At 44.8% G+C, this 20,377-nt stretch overlaps 1 protein-coding gene across 2 annotated transcripts in view; it reads left to right on the forward strand.

Moving 5' to 3' along the window:
• The window catches only part of LOC104936806 (semaphorin-3D), a 71,105-nt gene that overhangs the window by 13,186 nt on the left and 37,542 nt on the right, over positions 1-20,377 (forward strand). The window contains exon 2 of one of the 2 annotated variants that reach the window (XM_027278845.1): positions 16,932-17,174. In XM_027278845.1, the coding sequence (XP_027134646.1) occupies positions 17,006-17,174 (169 nt within the window). In that variant the 5' untranslated portion in view covers positions 16,932-17,005. The remainder of the gene's footprint in view (positions 1-16,931; positions 17,175-20,377) is intronic. The other variant, XM_027278846.1, reaches the window with a different exon arrangement.

The raw sequence follows: 20,377 nt of genomic DNA on the forward strand, positions 1-20,377 counted from the left end.
TATTCTTATATATCTAGGTTATTTTTAACACTTACTAGTCATTTTAAACCTAGGATTTTAATTTTTGCACTGACTGACTAGAAGCACTTCAATCTCGTATCTGGTGACAATGACAATAAAGATCTATTCTATTGTTTTTGTTCGCTCACAGAGAGATGCCAGCTCGACTCACCACCAGACGCCAGACTGTCTCAGCGCCTGCAGGACGTGAGCCCGGCGGGTTCAGAGCACAGGGTGCGGTGGGAACATGTTCTTTTCATCTGCACAGGAATGAGGCTTTTTCCTGGAAGAAGCCCAGAGGGAACTGATGCTCATTGTCGGGAGCAACATAATGAGGTGGAGAGCTGCCCACCTCAGACCAGCAGCGAGCAGGCGCTCTGACAGGGACTCAGCACCGAGCTGGTTTTCGTGCCAGGTCTGGTTCCTGGCATCCCGACTACATTCTTCACATCAGTCACGTCCAAACTTGAGTCTCCGGCCGGGATACCTGACAACCTGTCAGAGGTTTTTAAAGATGAAACCTCTAGTACGATTATTCTATTTTCAGGTCAGGACAGTAAACACACACAGTAAATATCCACGCTGGATATTTACTGTGTGTGTTTTACTGTTGGATTTTATTAAAGCAGATGTGTCTCAGCTCGGCATCCTGTTTCTTCTCCTGCATGCGGCTTTTATACTGATAATCAGGACAAGCGTTTGTGTGATGTGTCAGCTGCAGAGGGAACGGCTACCAGAGGACGTTTACGAATCCACAGTAATCATCTGCAGTTGCGACGAATGGCTATAAAAACTACGAACCTACTTAAACTGGATGTTTTCAATTAATGAGCTAATGAAAACATATAAACGGTTTGATTAGAGCAACTTCAGACTCTGGGTTAGTCCAACATACAAACAGTCTAACAGCCCAAAGTCCGCTTGATCGGGATCCAGATTCACGTGAAGTCGAGCTCCTGAAATTCACTGTGAAGCTGCACAAAGAACTCTGCGTTCAGTGAAATGAACCCTTTAACGGCCACAACCTGAATTACTGAGCTTCAGTCCAGCGCTGACGTATTGCAATAACAACAGGAGTCCATATGCTGGACTGAGCGGTCCATAAGTCTTCACCGCTGGCTGAAATTCCCATCAGTCGAAGGACCTTTAAAGGTCGGCATGCAGCGAAGGTAAGAATAAATATTAAAATTTACAAGCGGCTGCAGCGAGATAAGAGTCTGTTCTTTATGATTCAGAGGCCGAGTGAGCTTCAGCTGCAGATATTTAAGACGGGTCAGAACGTTTGAGCAAGACAAGCTTCAAAAAAGAAAGAACAGATACCACGGAAGATGCACGCACCTTCAAGAAATGACGAAATGACCCGTACACGGGTTTTAAAGTCTGAAGTGTTTACTACGTAACGCTTACGGCACTAAGTCACACAGCAGCAACTATTTCACTGATTCTGGTGAAACTGATCATATTTTATGGAGGAAATGTTTTTTCTGGTTTTCCTCTGATGTCCCCGGCTGCTCCGCCTCAACTCTCGTGTGATTTACAGAGTTTATGATGGACAGTGAAGTAAACTGCTGACAGCTGTAGCTGCTGTTAGCTCAGTCTGTTAGCTGCTGTTAGCTCATGGCAGAGGAGAAGAGGCCGAAGAGGTTGTAGGATGGTGCAGAATCTTGAATGTACCGTATGTTACGTAATCCCACAAAAATATTGGGACATTTGGAGCGGTCAGTAGCGTAGTGGGTTAAGTGGTCGCCCCGTGTGTGGAGGCTATAGTCTTCGCTGCAGCTGGCCCCGGTTCGAATCCCGCATCGGACGGCCATTTACTTAGTGTCACTCCCCCTCTCTCTGCTTCCTGTCTATCTTCAGCTGTACTATCAATAAAGGCCAAAAAATAAATAAATAAATGTCTGGACATTTTCCTTGACAGGTAAAACTTAGACCTGCTGCTGGCTCAAAGATTCATCCTGAGATTCACCGCCGGCTACTCATCAGTTTAAAGTTGTTATTTTAAGCAGCTACGTGTCATGAACACGACGTGTGCGCTCACACTCGCTGAGGCGAACCCCCGACACAGAAAGTAGTCCCCCCTCAGTAGGCGCCTTAGCGAGCTCTGAAAGGAGGCGCCCATTCACTGGATGTGGTGGGAACAAGAAAAAAAACAACCAACCGTCCAGGGAGGCAACCACACACACACACACACACACACACACACACACACACACCACACACACACACACACACACACACACACACACACACCACACACACACACCACACACACACACACACACACAAAGACAAAGACAAAGACAAAGAATGTGTGTGAAGCTTAATCTCGAGACTTTTTCCTCCTCCTCCTTGCTCGGGTTTGTCAAAGAAAAGCCGCCTTTAATTCCTCCTGACAGCTGTCAGTCTGACCCCCCTCCATCAGCCTCCATCAGCCTCCATCAGCCTCCGTCAGCCTCCATCAGCCTCCATCAGCCGGCTAACATCACAGCAGCTCCGGCTGGTTTCTCGTTTGTTTCTTTTTGGACGTCTTTACTGCAGAAATCAACTTTAGTGAATTTTTCTGCAACTGCAGCTGAAAACTGAGGCCGGAAAGTTTGTTATCTTTGTATGAATGAAGGTGGTGGAGGAGTGGATGGAGGTTTCATGAAGGTGGTGGAGGAGTGGGTGGAGGTTTCATGAAGGTGGTGGAGGCGTGGATGGAGTGTTTGTAGGGGTGAGAGGCGTGATGGAGGTTTCATGAAGGTGGTGGAGGAGTGGGTGGAGGTTTCATGAAGGGGGGGGAGGAGTGGGGGGAGGTTGTGAAGGGGGGAGGCGGGGGGAGGTTTCGTGAAGGGTGGTAGAGGAGTGGGTGGAGGTTTCATGAAGGTGGTGGAGGAGTGGATGAGGGTTTCATGAAGGTGGTAGAGGAGTGGGTGGAGGTTTCATGAAGGTGGTGGAGGAGTGGGTGGAGGTTTCATGAAGGAGGTGGAGGCGTGGATGGAGGTTTCATGAAGGTGGTGGAGGCGTGGGTGGAGGTTTCATGAAGGTGGTGGAGGCGTGGGTGGAGGTTTCATGAAGGTGGTGGAGGAGTGGATGAGGGTTTCATGAAGGTGGTAGAGGAGTGGGTGGAGGTTTCATGAAGGTGGTGGAGGAGTGGATGGAGGTTTCATGAAGGTGGTGGAGGTGTGGGTGGAGGTTCATGAAGGTGGTGGAGGTGTGGGTGGAGTCGGTTGTTTCTAACAATAGTTTGGATTGGGGAGTGCAGCGCGCCGTGGATCATGTGATCATTGTTTTTCTTAGAAACGTGTCACTCCTTTATTTTGATGTTTACATCTGTACGTACCCCTCGGTAACCATGGCAACGCAGCGCATGGATAAACCATGTTTCCTTCAAATAAATAAATAAGTTGGACAATAGTTGCTGAAAACATAAAAAGACTTTGAACGATGTTTCACTGACGTGGAGTCAGAGGTTTAAACAGTTTTTCAGTTTTCAGTCTCAGGATTTTGTGGGCAGTCCTAAAAACGAGACAGCGTGATGTCACGTGGTGATCATTAACATAACATTTGCATACCCCACCAGGGGGGCGTGGCTTTGGCACATTCAGTGGACACGCCCCCTAATTTAACCTCCTAACATGCTAATATTTGCTAATTAGCACAAAACGTGTCAAGCAGCCAGCAGCAGGAGAAACTGTGATTTACAGAGTTTATGATGGACAGTGAAGTGAACTGCTGTGTTTATCCATGCGCTGCGTTGCCATGGTTACCGAGGGGTACAAGTACAGATGTGAACATCAAAATAAAGGAGTGACACGTTTCTAAGAAAAACAATGATCACATGATCGCTGCACTTCCCTCAATACAAACTATTGTTAGAAACAACCGGACTCCACCCACACCTCCACCACCTTCATGAAACCTCCACCCACACCTCCACCACCTTCATGAAACCTCCATCCACTCCTCCACCACCTTCATGAAACCTCCACCCACTCCTCTACCACCTTCATGAAACCCTCATCCACTCCTCCACCACCTTCATGAAACCTCCACCCACTCCTCTACCACCTTCACGAAACCTCCACCCACGCCTCCACCACCTTCACGAAACCTCCACCCACTCCTCCACCACCTTCATGAAACCTCCACCCACTCCTCCACCACCTTCATGAAACCTCCATCCACGCCTCCACCACCTTCATGAAACCTCCATCCACGCCTCCACCACCTTCATTCATACAAAGACAACAAACTTTCCAGCCTCAGTTTTCAGCTGCAGTTGCAGAAAAATTCACTCTAAAGTTGATTTCTGCAGCAAAGACGTCCAAAAAGAAACGGACGAGAAACCAGCCGGAGCTGCTGTGATGTTAGCCGGCTGATGGAGGCTGACGGAGGCTGATGGAGGCTGATGGAGGCTGACGGAGGGGGGTCAGACTGACAGCTGTCAGGAGGAATTAAGGCGGCTTTTCTTTGACAAACCCGAGCGAGGAGGAGGAGGAAAAGTCTCGAGATTTAAGCTTCACACACATTCTTTGTCTTTGTCTTTGTCTGTGTGTGTGTGTGTGTGTGTGTGTGTGTGTGTGTGTGTGTGGTTGCCTCCCTGGACGGTTGGTTGTTTTTTTTCTTGTTCCCACCACATCCAGTGAATGGACGCCTCCTTTCAGAGCTCGCTAAGGCGCCTAATGAGGGGGGACTACTTTCTGTGTCGGGGGTTCGCTCGGCGAGTGTGAGCGCACACGTCTGTGTTCATGAACATGTAGCTGCTTTAAAAATAACAACTTTAAACTTGATGAGTAGCCGGCGGTGAATCTCAGGATGAATCTTTGAGCCAGCAGCAGGTCCAACTTTTACCTGTCAAGGAAAATGTCCAGACATTTATTTATTTATTTTAAAGATTTTTTTTGGCCTTTATTGATAGTACAGCTGAAGATAGACAGGAAGCAGAGAGAGGGGGAGTGACACTAAGTAAATGATTCGAACCGGGGCCAGCTGCAGCGAAGACTATAGCCTCCACACACGGGGCGACCACTTAACCCGCTACGCTACCGACCGCCCTAAATGTCCAGACATTTGAATCTGAATGTCGTTAGCGTGCTGGTTTCATGCTTAATTACGACATCAGTGCAAAGTGTAAACTCATAGACTGAGCTAACGTGAGCTAACAGCAGCTACATGTTGGGTTGTGATTCAATATTTTTGTGGGATTAAGTAACATACGGTACATTCAAGATTCTGCACCATCCTGCAACCTCTTCGGCCTCTTCTCCTCTGCCATGAGCTAACAGCAGCTAACAGACTGAGCTAACATGAGCTAACAGCAGCTACAGCTGTCAGCAGTTTACTTCACTGTCCATCATAAACTCTGTAAATCACAGAGAGTTGAGGCGGAGCAGCCGGAGGACATCAGAGGGAAAACCAGAAAACATTTCCTCCATAAAATATGATCCAGTTTCACCAGAATCAGTGAAATAGTTGCTGCTGTGTGACTTAGTGCCGTGAAGCGTTACGTAGTAAACACTTCAGACTTTAAAACCCGTGTACGGGACAGTCAGCGTCATTTCTTGAAGGTGCGTGCATCTTTCCGTGGTATCTGTTCTTTCCTTTTTTGAAGCTGTCGTTGCTCAAACAGTTCTGACCCGTCTTAAATATCTGCAGCTGAAGCTCACTCGGCTCTGAATCATAAAGAACAGACTCTTATCTCGCTGCAGCCGCTTGTAAATTTTAATATTTATTCTTACCTTCGCTGCATGCCGACCTTTAAAGGTCCCTTCAGACTGATGGGGAATTTCAGCCAGCGGTGAAGACTTATGGACCGCTCAGTCCAGCATATGGACTCCTGTGTTATTGCAATACGTCAGCACTGACTGAAGCTCAGTAATTCAGGTTGTGGCCGTTAAAGGGTCATTCCACTGAACGCACAGTTCTTTGTGCAGCTTCACGGTGAATTTCAGGAGCTCAGACTTCACGTGAATCTGGATCCCGATCAAGCGGACTTTGGGCTGTTAGACTGTTTGTATGTTGGACTAACCCAGAGTCTGAAGTTTGCTCTAATCAAACCGTTTATATGTTTTCATTAGCTCATATTAATTGAAAACATCCAGTTTAACGTAGGTAGTAGTTTTTATAGCCATTCGTCGCAACTGCAGATGATTACTGTGGATTCGTAAACGTCCTCTGGTAGCCGTTCCCTCTGCAGCTGACACATCACAAACGCTGTCCCTGATTATCAGTAATAAAAGCCGCATGCAGAGAAGAAACAGGATGCCGAGCTGAGACACATCTGCTTTTAATAAAATCCAACAGTAAACACACACAGTAAATATCCAGCGCTGGATATTTACTGTGTGTGTTTACTGTCCTGACCTGAAAATAGAATAATCGTACGAGGCTCATCTTTAAAACCTCTGACAGGTTGTCAGGTATCCCGCCGGAGACTCAAGTTTGGACGTGACTGATGTGAAGAATGTAGTCGGGATGCCAGGAACCAGACCTGGCACGAAAACCAGCTCGGTGCTGAGTCCCTGTCAGAGCGCTGCTCGCTGCTGGTCTGAGGTGGAGCAGCTCTCCACCTCATTATGTTGCTCCCGACAATGAGCATCAGTTCCCCTCTGGGCTTCTTCCAGGAAAAAGCCTCATTCCTGTGCAGATGAAAAGAACATGTTCCCACCGCACCTGTGCTCTGAACCCGCCGGGCTCACGTCCTGCAGGCGCTGAGACAGTCTGGCGTCTTGGTGGTGAGTCGAGCTGGCATCTCTCTGTGAGCTGAACAAACAATAGAATAGATCTTTATTGTCATTGTCACAGATACGAGATTGAAAGTGCTTCTAGTCAGTCAGTGCAAAAATAAAATCCTAGCGTTAAAATGACTAGAATAAATAAGAATAAAGATACCTGAGACATTAAAATGTACTAAAATAAATAAAATTAAACATATGCTAAAATCAAAATAAATACTAAATATGCTAAAAGGAGCATACACCCATTACGTAAAACATTAAAACATTGTGCACATCATTTTTTGTTATTATTTTCTCATCTGTAGCAGGTCTAAGCCTCCAAACACTGCAGGTCTGACTGTCGGCATTAGGGACGTAACGACTCGATTCGAGTTTTGGTCACGAGAAAATCAAAATGAGCTACAGACAAATTATGACCACATAAAATTATCTTTTTATTTGTAGGAAAAAATCTTTCTTTACAGTTTGTGTTCTCTTATAAAAAGTGCAACTTACATCTTAAACAACAAAACTCATGACAGACATCTGCTTTCTTTAGAAACAATCTCACAGTAAACTGCTGTTAACTGATGTGATGCAGTTTTCTTTCACGAGGCGTATCCAGGGCTGTAAATTAACTTTTTTTGATGTGGCTGGTAAGTTTCTGAAGTTACCAGCCACATCAGAATTTCCACTAGCCACATTTTTTCCTCTGCAAAAAAGAGCAACTGAATTAATTTGATCATTTTATTAACTAAAGCTTTAAATTAATCTCACAATGAAGTTGGGAACAAACAAAAATGATCCCAACATTTCATTACTCATTAACCCTTACAAACTATTCAGGGTCTAATATGACACATTTTTTGTACATAACAATAAAATAAAAACATTAAAACTTGCGAGCAGCACGCGTAAAAAGCAAAGAGAAGCCGTGGATCTTCAAAATAAAATACCTTGTGCAAACTGCCGGTTGTAAAAACAGACAAAGGCGAAACTGATTAACTACGTAGCATATTTACACATGTAGAAGCATGTTTAGAAGAACGTACACCGGGAAAATGTCCAAATCTGAGCAAGTAAACAAAGTCTGGCGGGCTAAGCGCTCGCTCCTGAAACACTCTCGGTGGGTTTGAAGTCGCGTGCAGGACGGACCAAAGACGCCATTTGCCAAGAATCGCAATTCATTTTTTCTGTCAACCGATGCGAGGCGTCACGCGTTTGTACCGATTTTTGATCGTGTCACGATGCATCGTTACATCCCTGGTCGGCATGTTCCTGAGCATGAACACGTGAACATCTTGTTCTTTAGCTGGTAGCTGTAAGTCTTTGATATAGTTGAAGGCTGATAGGACGAGGACAGACGCTGATGGACGTCCTGATAAAACTGGATCTCACACAGTCTGACTCAGAGGACGTGTGTCATGTTCTGAGGTTTCTTGGGGCTGAACAAACAGCAGCAGGTGTTTTCTTTGACAATGTGAAGAAATCTGTGACGAACTCAAAGGATGTGGGAGTTGTGTAAGAACCAAGAGGCCCGTTTCCTCTTCTTCTCTCTGGAAGTGGATGACATCAGCTGTTTTCCTCTTCCCAGAAACCTCCAGAGAGAGAAAGCGGGAATATTTCCTGGAGGCCGTGGACAGATAGAGGGTAGAAAGACAGTGCAGCCCGGCTCGGTTCCCATGACGCTGTTTGTTTGTCTTGACTCTCGTCTCGTGTCACTCGGCCATGAAGACTTTGATGTGAACGTGAAAGCAGCGTCTTCTTTCTGTGACGTGATTTTATGAACTCAACGAGAGGTTGATCTCAGGTCAGGACTGTCTAAAACTTTCACTTCAGCTCGGTGGGATTCATACGCTTCAGGAAACGAAACTTCATCATGACCGCCGGAAATAATCAGATCACACTGAAGCTGAAACACGGGAAGAAACCGTCGTGTTGGGACTCAAACAGATCCAACGATTCCTCCAATCATCAGACTCTGAATTTGAATAAATCAAACTAAAGATTTGAATCAACGAACAAAGACTTCTGGACTTCATCTGGTTGAAATCCTGGCAGAGGAATCTTTCCATCTGTCAGACTGTTGTCGTGGATTCAGGAATGTTGCTCTGCTTTCCCGTGGACAGTCTGACGTCTCGCAGTGCGACACACTGGACAGGATCGACTCACACTCACAACCAAAGACAAACCTTTTCCTAACGTACACAGAACAGATACAAAACCAAAACAATGCTTCGGCGAGCAGCTGACCTCATCTTGGCGCTCTGAAACTCCAAGTATTAAATAATGATAATCTGATCTGTGTTTGACTGAAATAAAGATTTCACGTCAACGTTCCTGGAAAATGAAACGTGATCTCCAGCAGCCACAGTACTACCTCATAAATACTTTGATATGATGTGTACATGTACTGAGCAGCACGCTGAATACTTTTATTCCTGCTGCCGTGAACTGAATCCAAACTGAATCCTTATACGTGTCTCACTCTGAATCAAGAATGCTGCAACAATTTCCTCCTCAGAGGAAAAACTGTTTTTATTTTTATGACTGGCGTGAAACCAGACGAGGCCTGAAAACATGAAGACTGTCTAAAACCTGGACGTAGTCTCTGTGACGTCCCCGCAGACTGTCTAAAACTGGACGTAGCCTCTGAGACGTCCCCGCAGACTGTCTAAAACCTGGACGTAGTCTCCATGACGTCTTCATGTTGTTGCCTTTATTGTCTCCATCCACCTGAGTATTCACACGTTGTACTTGGACTGAGAGTGTGTATCCCTCCTCCTTAAAAAGTAGATCTGGAACATGTTTCCCTGCCGTGGAACTCTTGATGAAAGTAAATTTGCAGCGAGCTGAAGAACTTCGTCTTCTTAGATCCGTCAGCTCACATGAAGCTTTAAACTTTGTCGACATTTATTGAAGCTCAGCCGGGCTGTCGTCATATTATTGATTCCTCCTGAGACCCAGAGGAAAAACAAGTTCTGCTTTTTGATATTTTTATGATAATCGAAGTGTTTGTGGTTAAAGACACATATTGCAACAATTTTTCAAAAACATTGTTTATGTTTTGTGGACCGTCCTTGTCGTGGACGTCGGGTCTTGTTTGACACAGAATGAAATGACGTAATATTTTAATACTGAATTCATTTTCTGGTGGATTTCTTTTAAAAACTCATTTCATGAACAATAAAGTCGATGAAGTTTCACATCTGAATGCTCTCAGCACATTTCTGTCGCTGTCAATCAGTGTAACCCTGAAGGAGAGAAATTAATTCAAATTCTGACATTCAAACTCTTCAAAGTACCAAACAGGGTTAGTTAAACACAGATTTACTGGAATATCCTCACTGCTACGTCCCACAATAAACATTTAAACAAGAATTTAAACTCATCTGAATCTGAATCTCCCTCCACAAGCCTCTCTGCTCCCTGATTATTAAAATGTCCTGATAAAAAGGTTTCTGCACATGTTCATAAAGTCAGGCGTCCGTGCAGCCGTGCTCTGCTCGCCTGAGACATTCGTAGATCTTTGCAGGTGTCGTACAGACGGACGTGCCGGTCCAGGTGCAGCTGGATCGGGGCGGCCTCTGGGCTGAAACTCTGCCCGATCTCTGCACCTGTTCTCTGGGAGCTGATGCAGAGTCTGAGACGTCAGACGGAGAGGTCGGTGCACGACAGCGCCAGGATGCGAGGACGGGGGAGGGAAGCATGGAGACAGAGAGACGGAGAGTGTGTGGTCGGGTCGAGTCGTAAAAAAGGATGAAGCTGATTAGATTAGAAGAGATGGAGACACATGAAAGAGAGATGGAGTGAGAGATGAAGTTATGAGACGACAGGAGGGATCAGCAGGGAGGGAGGGATGGAAGGAGGCGAGGTCTTAAATCACGGCGAGGATTAGAGGGAGAAGTCGTAAAGCTGTCACCTCCTCTGAAAGGAGAGGAGAGAGGAGACAGGAGAGGAGGGATTAAAGGGAGCAGCGAGGAGGAAAACATGAAGTTATAAATAAAGAGAGATTAAACAAGAAACAGTAGAAGAAGAAGTTTGGGAGTGAAGGACTCGGGTCAGATGTCGTCCTCTGATAAATCAGCCGGGTCCGTTAAAATGAGATTTTTAATCCCTCGAGCAGAAGCAGCTCGGTTTTATTCTCGAGACGTCAGAGAAACATTTAAAACATTTCTGAAGGCAGGCTGCTCCTCATCTGCTCCTGTGGACGTGTTGGACACGTAAAGACGAGTCCCCGAGGAGCCGCAGACTATTCTAGAAACATGTTATTATGATTTAATGTCCTAGTATGCAGGGACGTCATGGAGACTACGTCCAGGTTTTAGACAGTCTGTTGGGACGTCACAGAGACTACGTCCAGGTTTTAGACAGTCTGCAGGGACGTCACAGAGACTACGTCCAGGTTTTAGACAGTCTGCGGGGACGTCACGGAGACTACATCCAGGTTTTAGACAGTCTGCGGGGACGACACAGAGACTACGTCCAGGTTTTAGACAGTCTGCGGGGACGTCACGGAGAACTACGTACAGGTTTTTACGACAGTTGCGGGTGGGGAGACAGGGAGGGGACGTCCGGTTTTGGGACAGAAGAAGAAAGGGAACGCACGGAGGATACTACGTCCAGTTTTTAGACAGTCCTGCGGGACACACAGGAGAACTACTTCCAGGTTTTAGACAGTCGGCGGGACGACACAGGAGACTACGTCCAGGTTTTGAGACAGCCTGCGGGGAACACGTCACGGAGACTACAGTCCAGGTTTTAGACAGTCTGCGGGGACGTCCGGGAGACTAGTCCAGGTTTTAGACAGTCCTGCGAGGACGTCACGGGACTACGTCCAGGTTTTAGACAGTCTGCGGGGACGTCTACGGAGACCTACGTCCAGGTTTTGAGACAGTCTGCGGGGGACGTCAGGAGACTACGTCCAGGTTTTAGACAGTCTGCGGGGACGTCAGGAGACTACGTCCAGGTTTTAGACAGTCTGCGGGGACGTCACGGAGACTACGTCCAGGTTTTAGACAGCGGCGGGGACGTCACGGAGACTACGCCAGGTTTTTAGACAGTCTTGCGGGGACGTCACGGAGACTAGTCCCAGTTTTAGACAGTCTGCGGGGACGTCACGGAGACTATGTGTCCAGGTTTTAGACAGTCTGCGGGGACGTCACGGAGACTCGTCCAGGTTTTAGACAGTCTGCGGGACGTCACGGAGACTACGTCCAGTTTGGACAGTCTGCGGGAACGTCACGGAGACTACGTCCAGGGTTTTAGACAGTCTCGGGGGACGTCACGGAGACTATGTCCAGTTTTAGACAGTCTGCGGGGACGTCACGAGACTATCCAGTTTTTAGACGAGTCCTGCGGCCTCACAGACTACGTCCAGTTTTTCGCAGGAACAGACTACTCTTCTCAGTTCTCTCTTTGTCTCTAATGAAAACTCTCATTTCATTTTTCACGGTATTAAAGTTGTCTTTGGGTACTTTTCAGTCAGTCTTTTTTATTGTGAGAGACGTTGGCTCGGTCTTTTTATTGCTGGACGGGGGTCAGAGGTCGCTGTTTCAGTCTTCGTTGCTTTTCGTACGTCGACGTGTCAAACATGGAAAAACATAAAATGTGGAAATGTTTATCAGTGTCTGTGTTTCTGTGACGAGGTCACATGACGTGAAGCTTTTGTTTTGTTTACTCATTGTTTAGCACAAACTCCCTGGTGCAACAGGAGAAAAATAAAAGATGGAGTCGGCTGATACATGGGAACCGCTCGCCACGACCACCCACGACCACGCACGACCACGCGAAGACCATCTGTGAAACTTTATTTAAAACTGTCTGAATCAGCTTATCTTTAGACTGGATAATTGCTACTCATCATTATTATTATTATTATTATTATTATTAATTATTATGTTATTATTATTTTGGTTGTGTCACTTTTTTAAAAACAAATTGACCTCCTTATTATGGCACTTCCGCTATAAGAGGTTTTGACGTGAAATACAGTGAGCAACACGAGCTAGACTTTAGCTTAGCAATATCTGCTAACATCAACAAACAACCGACACCACGACACTCAAACTAAATTTACTGCAAACAACGTTACTGCAAAGCTAACATTACTGCAAAGCTAACGTACCAAAGCTAACGGTTATTGCAAGCAACGTCGACTATCGTGGCGGCACTACCTCGTTGATCTGGTAAAAAAGCCGGTTGAGTGATAACGCTAATTGCTAACATCATCGCTAATAAACCGTGTGAGGTATTCATAGCAAAACATTGAGTTCGCAGCTAACGTGGTCCATGATCGTACACACCTCGGCGCTCACCAACATCCAGGCAGCCCGGCTAACACACTCGCTAACAGCTGCTACACACTGAGCTAACAGCAGCTAACAAACTGAGCCTACAGCAGCTAACAAACTGAGCTAACAGCAGCTAACGAGCAGCTAACAAACTGAGCTAACAGCAGCTAACAAGCTGAGCTAACAGCAGCTAACAGCAGCTAACAAACTGAGCTAACAGCAGCTAACAAACGGAGCTAACAGCAGCTAACAAACGGAGCTAACAGCAGCTAACAAACTGAGCTAACAGCAGCTAACAAACTGAGCTAACAGCAGCTAACGAGCAGCTAACAAACAGAGCTAACAGCAGCTAACGAGCAGCTAACAAACGGAGCTAACAGCAGCTAACAGCAGCTAACAAACTGAGCTAACAGCAGCTAACAAACGGAGCTAACAGCAGCTAACAAACGGAACTAACAGCAACTAACAAACTGAGCTAACAGCAGCTAACAGCAGCTACAGTTTACTGTACAGAGCGTTGAGGAAACGAAGCGTCTAATTTTAGTCTCCAGTCGCCGGCGTGTCGTCGTCCGGTTGCCGCATTGTGTCGTCATGTTTGTGTTTGTGTTACCGATGTGTATTCAGTCGTGTGTTACAGACAGACAGAGGAAACCAACGATGGGATTTATTTAAAAAGTCTTTCCTCACACACACACACACACACACACACACACACAGACACACACACACACACACAGACACACTCTGCGTATGTCCGATGAGCAGAGGAAGAGACAGTTTGTTCCTCGTCTGTCTCCGTGTTGACGCGTTGCTCTGAGGAGGTCGTTTCCTCGAGTCAAGTGAACAATAACGATGTGAAACATGTGACGCTGTCAGACTCACGTTACACTGCAGTCAGATTTTACATGCAGGAACAATAATTATAGTTATTATTGATCAGATATTTACTCTGTGACCCTCATTTATTCTGTGTATTCTCTGCAGATGTTTTCAGCTGAGTCTCTTCATTAAGAAACTCATAATCTGCTAAATGAAAACAGACCGTGCGGCATCGTTTCTCGTCAGCTCAGTGTCACGGAGTAAAGTTTGGTTAAAACCCCAAACAGGACTTACAGATGTGTGTTGACGTTTGTTTTGTCAGTCAGAGCCAGGAGTTAAGAGGGAATGCTTTTAATTTGAAAGGTTTTTCTCCCCAAAGCATTGAAGGCTGTGATTAAGTTATGCGTCATCCGCAGTTGTTTTCAGTCGATTAGTGGCATTAAGGCTTTGAAACTTTAACTCAAGTCGTAATTTCACAACAAAAACGTTGAGTCAACAAGAGGCTGCATGTCGTGCACAAAAGTCAACAAGTAGAAATAGAAACTGTGATTTCCACACTGTCGTTGAGTCATGTGAAGTTAAACCTCTCTGACTGTCTTTCCTCTCTCAGCAGGCGTCTTTTAAAACCTGCTGACAAGATGATAGCCAGCCAGCCGCCGTGACACACTGTGATAAATTGTGATGCGATAACATGAGAGTCAGTTTCTCCTGGAACCGTGCTCGCCAGCTCTGCAAAGTTTCCTGCGATGCCACCGGGAATGATTTCAGCACTATCAGTTGTTGTGCTGTCCTCGTGGATTAGATTACTGCACAGACGGACGCTGTTTGAAAACGACTATAAACTACAAAACAAGCACAAAGAGTTACCAAACAACTACAAACATACAAAGGACGTACAAAAAGATACAAAACGACTACAAAGAGATAAAAAGTGACTTAAAAGAAATGTGAAACACAACGAAGAGATACAGAAAATTATAAAGGGATACAAAGCTACTACAAAGAAACATAAAACGACTACAGAGACACAGAATGTCTACGATGAGACACAAAACAACTACTAAAGGACACACCGACTACAAAGAGACACAAAACAACAACTACAGGACACACACCAATTACAAAGAGACACAAAACAACGACTACAGGACACACACCAACTACAAAGAGACACAAAACAACGACTACAGGACACACACCAATTACAAAGAGACACAAAACAACTACTAAAGGACACACACCAACTACAAAGAGACACAAAACAACTACTACAGGACACACAACAACTACAAAGAGACAGAAAACAACTACTAAAGGACACACAACAACTACAAAGAGACAGAAAACAACTACTAAAGGACACACACCAACTACAAAGAGACACAAAACAACGACTACAGGACACACAACAATTACTAAGAGACACAAAACAACTACTAAAGGACACAACAACTACAAAGAGACAGAAAACAACTACTACAGGACACACAACAACTACAAAGAGACAGAAAACAACTACTAAAGGACACATAACAACTACAAAGAGACCTCCGGTTGTCTGTCCACAGTTGTACTGTGTCTTCTGTCTTCAGGAGTTCAGAGGTCGGCGTTGAAGCTGAAGCTGTGTTTCCTCTCTCAGCCGCTTCTTTCCACTCGCACTTCTCAAACTAAACTCTTAAAACTGGGCCGGGCCAGCACAACAGTGCACTGTACAAAAATGATGAATTGACCTGTTTCCCTCAAGAACTGCGTCCCCACATTAACACGGAAAGTTCCACCAGCTCGCTGAGGACACGGAGGGAATGAAAGAGAGAAACTTTGTTTGTTTTGCAGATGTGCAGTGACTCAATTAGACTTTTAGATTTAACATATTGGTTCCAGTTAAAATCTGATTGAATTATGTCAGAGTATCAGATTCATCTGATTACTGAACTTAATCTGCTCTCAATCTAATTCAGCACGTTATAGCCTCAGACCCGTCTCATCGTGACGTCTGAAGTTTAACAAACACACTCAGGTCGTCTTCCAGCAAAGATTCAGTCACATTATTTATGGTCAAGCTCGAGCTCTGTGCTTTCGTCTCTCTGTGTTTATAAATGGGAGCTTTAGCGCAGCCAAAAGGACTCCAGCCAGCGTTTCCTCACATTCAGAGGCTGCTAATTCTCTTTAGCTGCAGTCTGCTCTGCCAGTATGAATATAAACATCACAAGTCCAGTAGTTCCAGTTAAATAACGGTCAGAGTTTAATTCAAAGATGCAGACAATGCAGACAAGTTATAGTGAGTGTGTGTATGTATATATAGTACATTTGGACAAAAAAGTTATTACAGTTTGTCCTGAAGGGCAGACGAATCTCTGTACCAGATTTCCTGCCGATTCGTTCACTGATCCATGAACGTCTGCACAAAACCTCCAACAGTTGTTGAAATATTTAAAACCAAAGTGGTCGACTGACCAGCGAGAGTACAGAGCCGTGCTGCAGCAAAGAGACAAACGTATGCCTAAGAGACAAAACAACTACAAAGAGACAAAACAACCACAAAGACACAAAACTACTACAAATAGACAAAACAACCACAGAGACAAAACAACCACAAAGACAAAACAACCACAAAGAGACAAAACTACTACAAATAGACAAAACAACCACAGAGACAAAACAACCACAAAGACAAAACAACCACAAAGAGACAAAACAACCACAAAGACACAAAACAACCACAAAGAGACAAAACAACTACAAAGAGACAAAACAACTACAAAGAGACAAAACAACCACAAAGAGACAAAACAACTACAAAGACACAAAACAACCACAAAGACACAAAACAACTACAGAGACAAAACAACCACAGAGACAAAACAACCACAAAGAGACAAAACAACCACAAAGACACAAAACAACTATAAAGAGACAAAACAACTACAAAGAGACAAAACAACTACAGAGAGACAAAACAACCTCAAAGACACAAAAGTACTGTAAGGTGATATACAACAACTTGAGAGAAGTGTGAAACGGCTACAAAGAAGAAACGCTGACCTAAAAATAATTGTTGAATTATGTTATAAAACACATTTAACATAATGTTTAATCTCTCTTTGTCGTGTTTCCTCAGCTCAGACTGATGTGACCGGCTGCTTCGACCTTCTTCCGTCTTTCTCTCTCCACCTCCGCGAAGCTCCGTCAGAGATGGCAGCAGTTTGTGCTGCAGCAGGACGAGTCGGAGGCGCGAAGTCTCTTCAGATACTGACGGCGTGTCTCGTCTCTCTGCTGTGGCTTCGGCCTGCAGACGCCAGCGCTTCTCCAGATGCCAAAGCTCGGAGCCAAACCGGGCCACGACTGCAGCTCTCCCACGCAGGTAGGAAACACAACATCAGCTGCCACTTTCACAATAAGAGGGCCTTTGTTTGGCGGACTGATGCAACTGTTTCTTAAATGTATAATCAACATTTAACTGACGCAAAACAGAATATGAATCCGTTCATCCGGGAGAGATCATCAGTGTAGCAGAACATGGAAAATAAAGTTCTGAGCTTTGTATTGGAGCTATTGTCGATGTTTAAGTTGTCAGCAATAACCACAACCAAAAATATACATCATTAAGTTAATATTTCAGATTTTATTTTGGCGGGTTTTGACTCGGTTTCCTCTGTAAATCTAAAAATGTCTCCGCACGCAAAGTGTCCCCGGGTTTCCGATCTCATGAAAGCTGATTGAGACAAAGACATAACATGGACATCATGACCATCAGTAAACAGAGCGACTAACCAGACAGAGGCTGTTTTCTGGGGAGAGTTCGCCGAAGAGTCGGTCTTGTGGACTGACTGGGTTGCGTTGACTATTCCACATAAATTTAAAGACCTTACCTACGACCACGTTACTGTTGTTTGTTAGAACAATGTGAGAAATTTCATCAAACAGAGCGACTAACCCGGCTCTCGCTGCCCAGACAGAGGCTGTTTTCTGGGGAGAGTTCGCCAAAGAGTCGGTCTTGAGGACTGACTGGGTCTTGGTGACTTTCTCTAAATAAACTGGGCAATTTCTCTAACGTAGCTGTTTTGTTGTCGGTTTTTATAAGAGGTAATATCTATTGACGACAGTTTTAGTGCTATTTGTTTTTTCTTCATGATACTAGCAGCATCTAGTCAAAAAGCTACAAACGTCACATATTTGGGATCAAATTAAAGATGGAGTTGTGTTTTTTTTTTAAAAATGGAAACAACTTGCGATTGTCAGCTTTCTGTTTTTGAGATGGAGCTTCTTCTGAGGTCTGGAGGAGCTGGAGGCTTTCATGTTTCAACATTTCATTTGTAATAAACACAGACCAAACGGCTGAATGAGTGTTGACTCAGTTTGAACAGTCTGAAGTGAATTTCTTTGTGCGGTTCCATTTTTCTGTCTTCGGGATATGTATATACTTTTTATTGCCTACAACTTCACGGGTTCAAACACTTCATACCCAATTGACATGTTTTGCGCCTCATTTAAACAGCAGCATTAATCATGAGCGCCGCTCGTCATAACAAACACGAAGGATTCAGACTGAACCGTGTTTTTAAGATCAGCTTCGTGCGTTTTCAGGCTGTTTCTCATCTGACTGTTTTACAGCAGAGAGAGCAGCACAGCTCCTTTAGGACTTTTTCCTCCTCCCTTTACTCGTTGGTTCGATGCCAATCAGTTCACATTCCAGCTCTGACAAAACTGGATTAAGTTACTGATGAAAGTGAAGCGTTGGATTATTATTTCTGATTTGAGGAATGTCTGTGTCCAGTTAAAGGTTTTTGTTTTCATGATGCAGAGAACTTTCTAACATCGTAAAGATCGATGAAGTGACGTCTCTGTGACAGCGATCAGAGTCGATGTAAACACTGAAATGTTTCAAACGTTTCTTTGAGCTCTCTCTTTAAAGTGTCGACAGCAGATGAACTCATGAAGCTGCAGGAAGGAATAAAATAGAAGATTAACAGACTAACAACACGGGAGTCGATAGTTTTAAATCACCTGTGACGAACAGATTGTCGTCTCTGGTTAGGAAGGCTTCCTGCAGCTGCAGGAGCGCGTTCAGCTCCGGCTTCTTACAGTTAAAGGATCAAATGAACAACGGCAGCACGAGGTGAAAGAGTTCCAGTTTTATAACTTCATACGTTATCTTCAGGTTGTTTCTGGAGTTTTTAGATTTATTTATGTTGAAGAGAGACTCGTTATGAGGAGACTAAATGTTTAAAAAGTTTCAGGTGAAATCATGCTTAACGTGACGCCTTTGTCATCTTCAGTGACCCTCTGCAGCGTGACGCCTTTGTTTGTTGCGTGCCGTGTTGAAGCAGCGCTTCACTTTGTCCTTTAAGCAGCATGTAAAGTCTGTTTGCCTCATGTATGGACTCAGCACAGAGCCACACGTTCAGTGTGTGCTTCACCTGAAATAATAAAACTCTTCATCATGCAGCACACTCATACTTAAATCCCTCGTGAAGTCATTTGCACACTTCCAGCCTCGTTAACACACTTCTTTTTTTCCAAATGCTTGCTTCCCGCTTGGCAACCAGCAACGCCAACAACTGTTTCCTATCCAGCAGCAATTAGCTCATGGAGGCTGGTTTCATTGTGCCGGGGGTTAGTGAGATGTTTGTCGAGTGAGCAGTCCGCTCGATGAATGGATGGATGGATGCAGTAACTGAAGCAGCGACTGTTTGTCTTTACAATTCAGGGTCTGGATTGTAAAGACAAAGGACGGTTTGGGAAGGAGTGACGTGACGGGACGTGACGGGAGTCCGACATTTAGAAACTCTGCGTGGAAAAAAAGGAAACTTTGTCCTGAAAGTTTGAAATATCAGTTTGATTTAAAGAGACCTGACGTATCGTGAGGCGAATCATAGGGAGCTGGATTTTAGTCAGTTTGCAGTTTACAACTTCGAGTTATGTCAGAATGAGTTCAGACGATCATCAAGACACGTTAACGAGAACAACAAAATCTTTAGCATGGACTTTTATTCTCGACCCAGAAAGTTTACATTGAGAAGATAAAACCTCTTCTTTCCGGGAGCTAACAGCCACTAACAAACTGAGCTAACAGCAGCTAACAAACTGAGCTAACAGCAGCTAACAAACTGAGCTAACAGCAGCTAACAGACTGAGCTAACATGAGCTAACAGAAGCTAACAGACTGAGCTAACAAGCTGAGCTAACAGCAGCTAACAAACTGAGCTAACAGCAGCTAACAAGCTGAGCTACATGAGCTAACAGAAGCTAACAGACGCGAGCTAACATGAGCTAACAGCAAGCTAACAGACTGAGCAACATGAGCTAACAGCAGCTAACAGACTGAGCTACAGCAGCTAAAGCAGCAACACTGAGCTAACATGAGCTAAAAGACTGAGCTAACAGCAGCTAACAGACTGAGCTAACAGCAGCTAACAGACTGAGCTAACATGAGCTAACAGAAGCTAACATGAGCTAACAGCAGCTAACAGCAGCTAACAAACTGAGCTAACAGCAGCTAACAGACTGAGCTAACATGAGCTAACAGACTGAGCTAACAGCAGCTAACAGACTGAGCTAACATGA

This window comes from Larimichthys crocea, chromosome VI (assembly GCF_000972845.2).
Source record: "Larimichthys crocea isolate SSNF chromosome VI, L_crocea_2.0, whole genome shotgun sequence".
In the NCBI taxonomy this organism is placed as follows: domain Eukaryota; kingdom Metazoa; phylum Chordata; class Actinopteri; family Sciaenidae; genus Larimichthys; species Larimichthys crocea.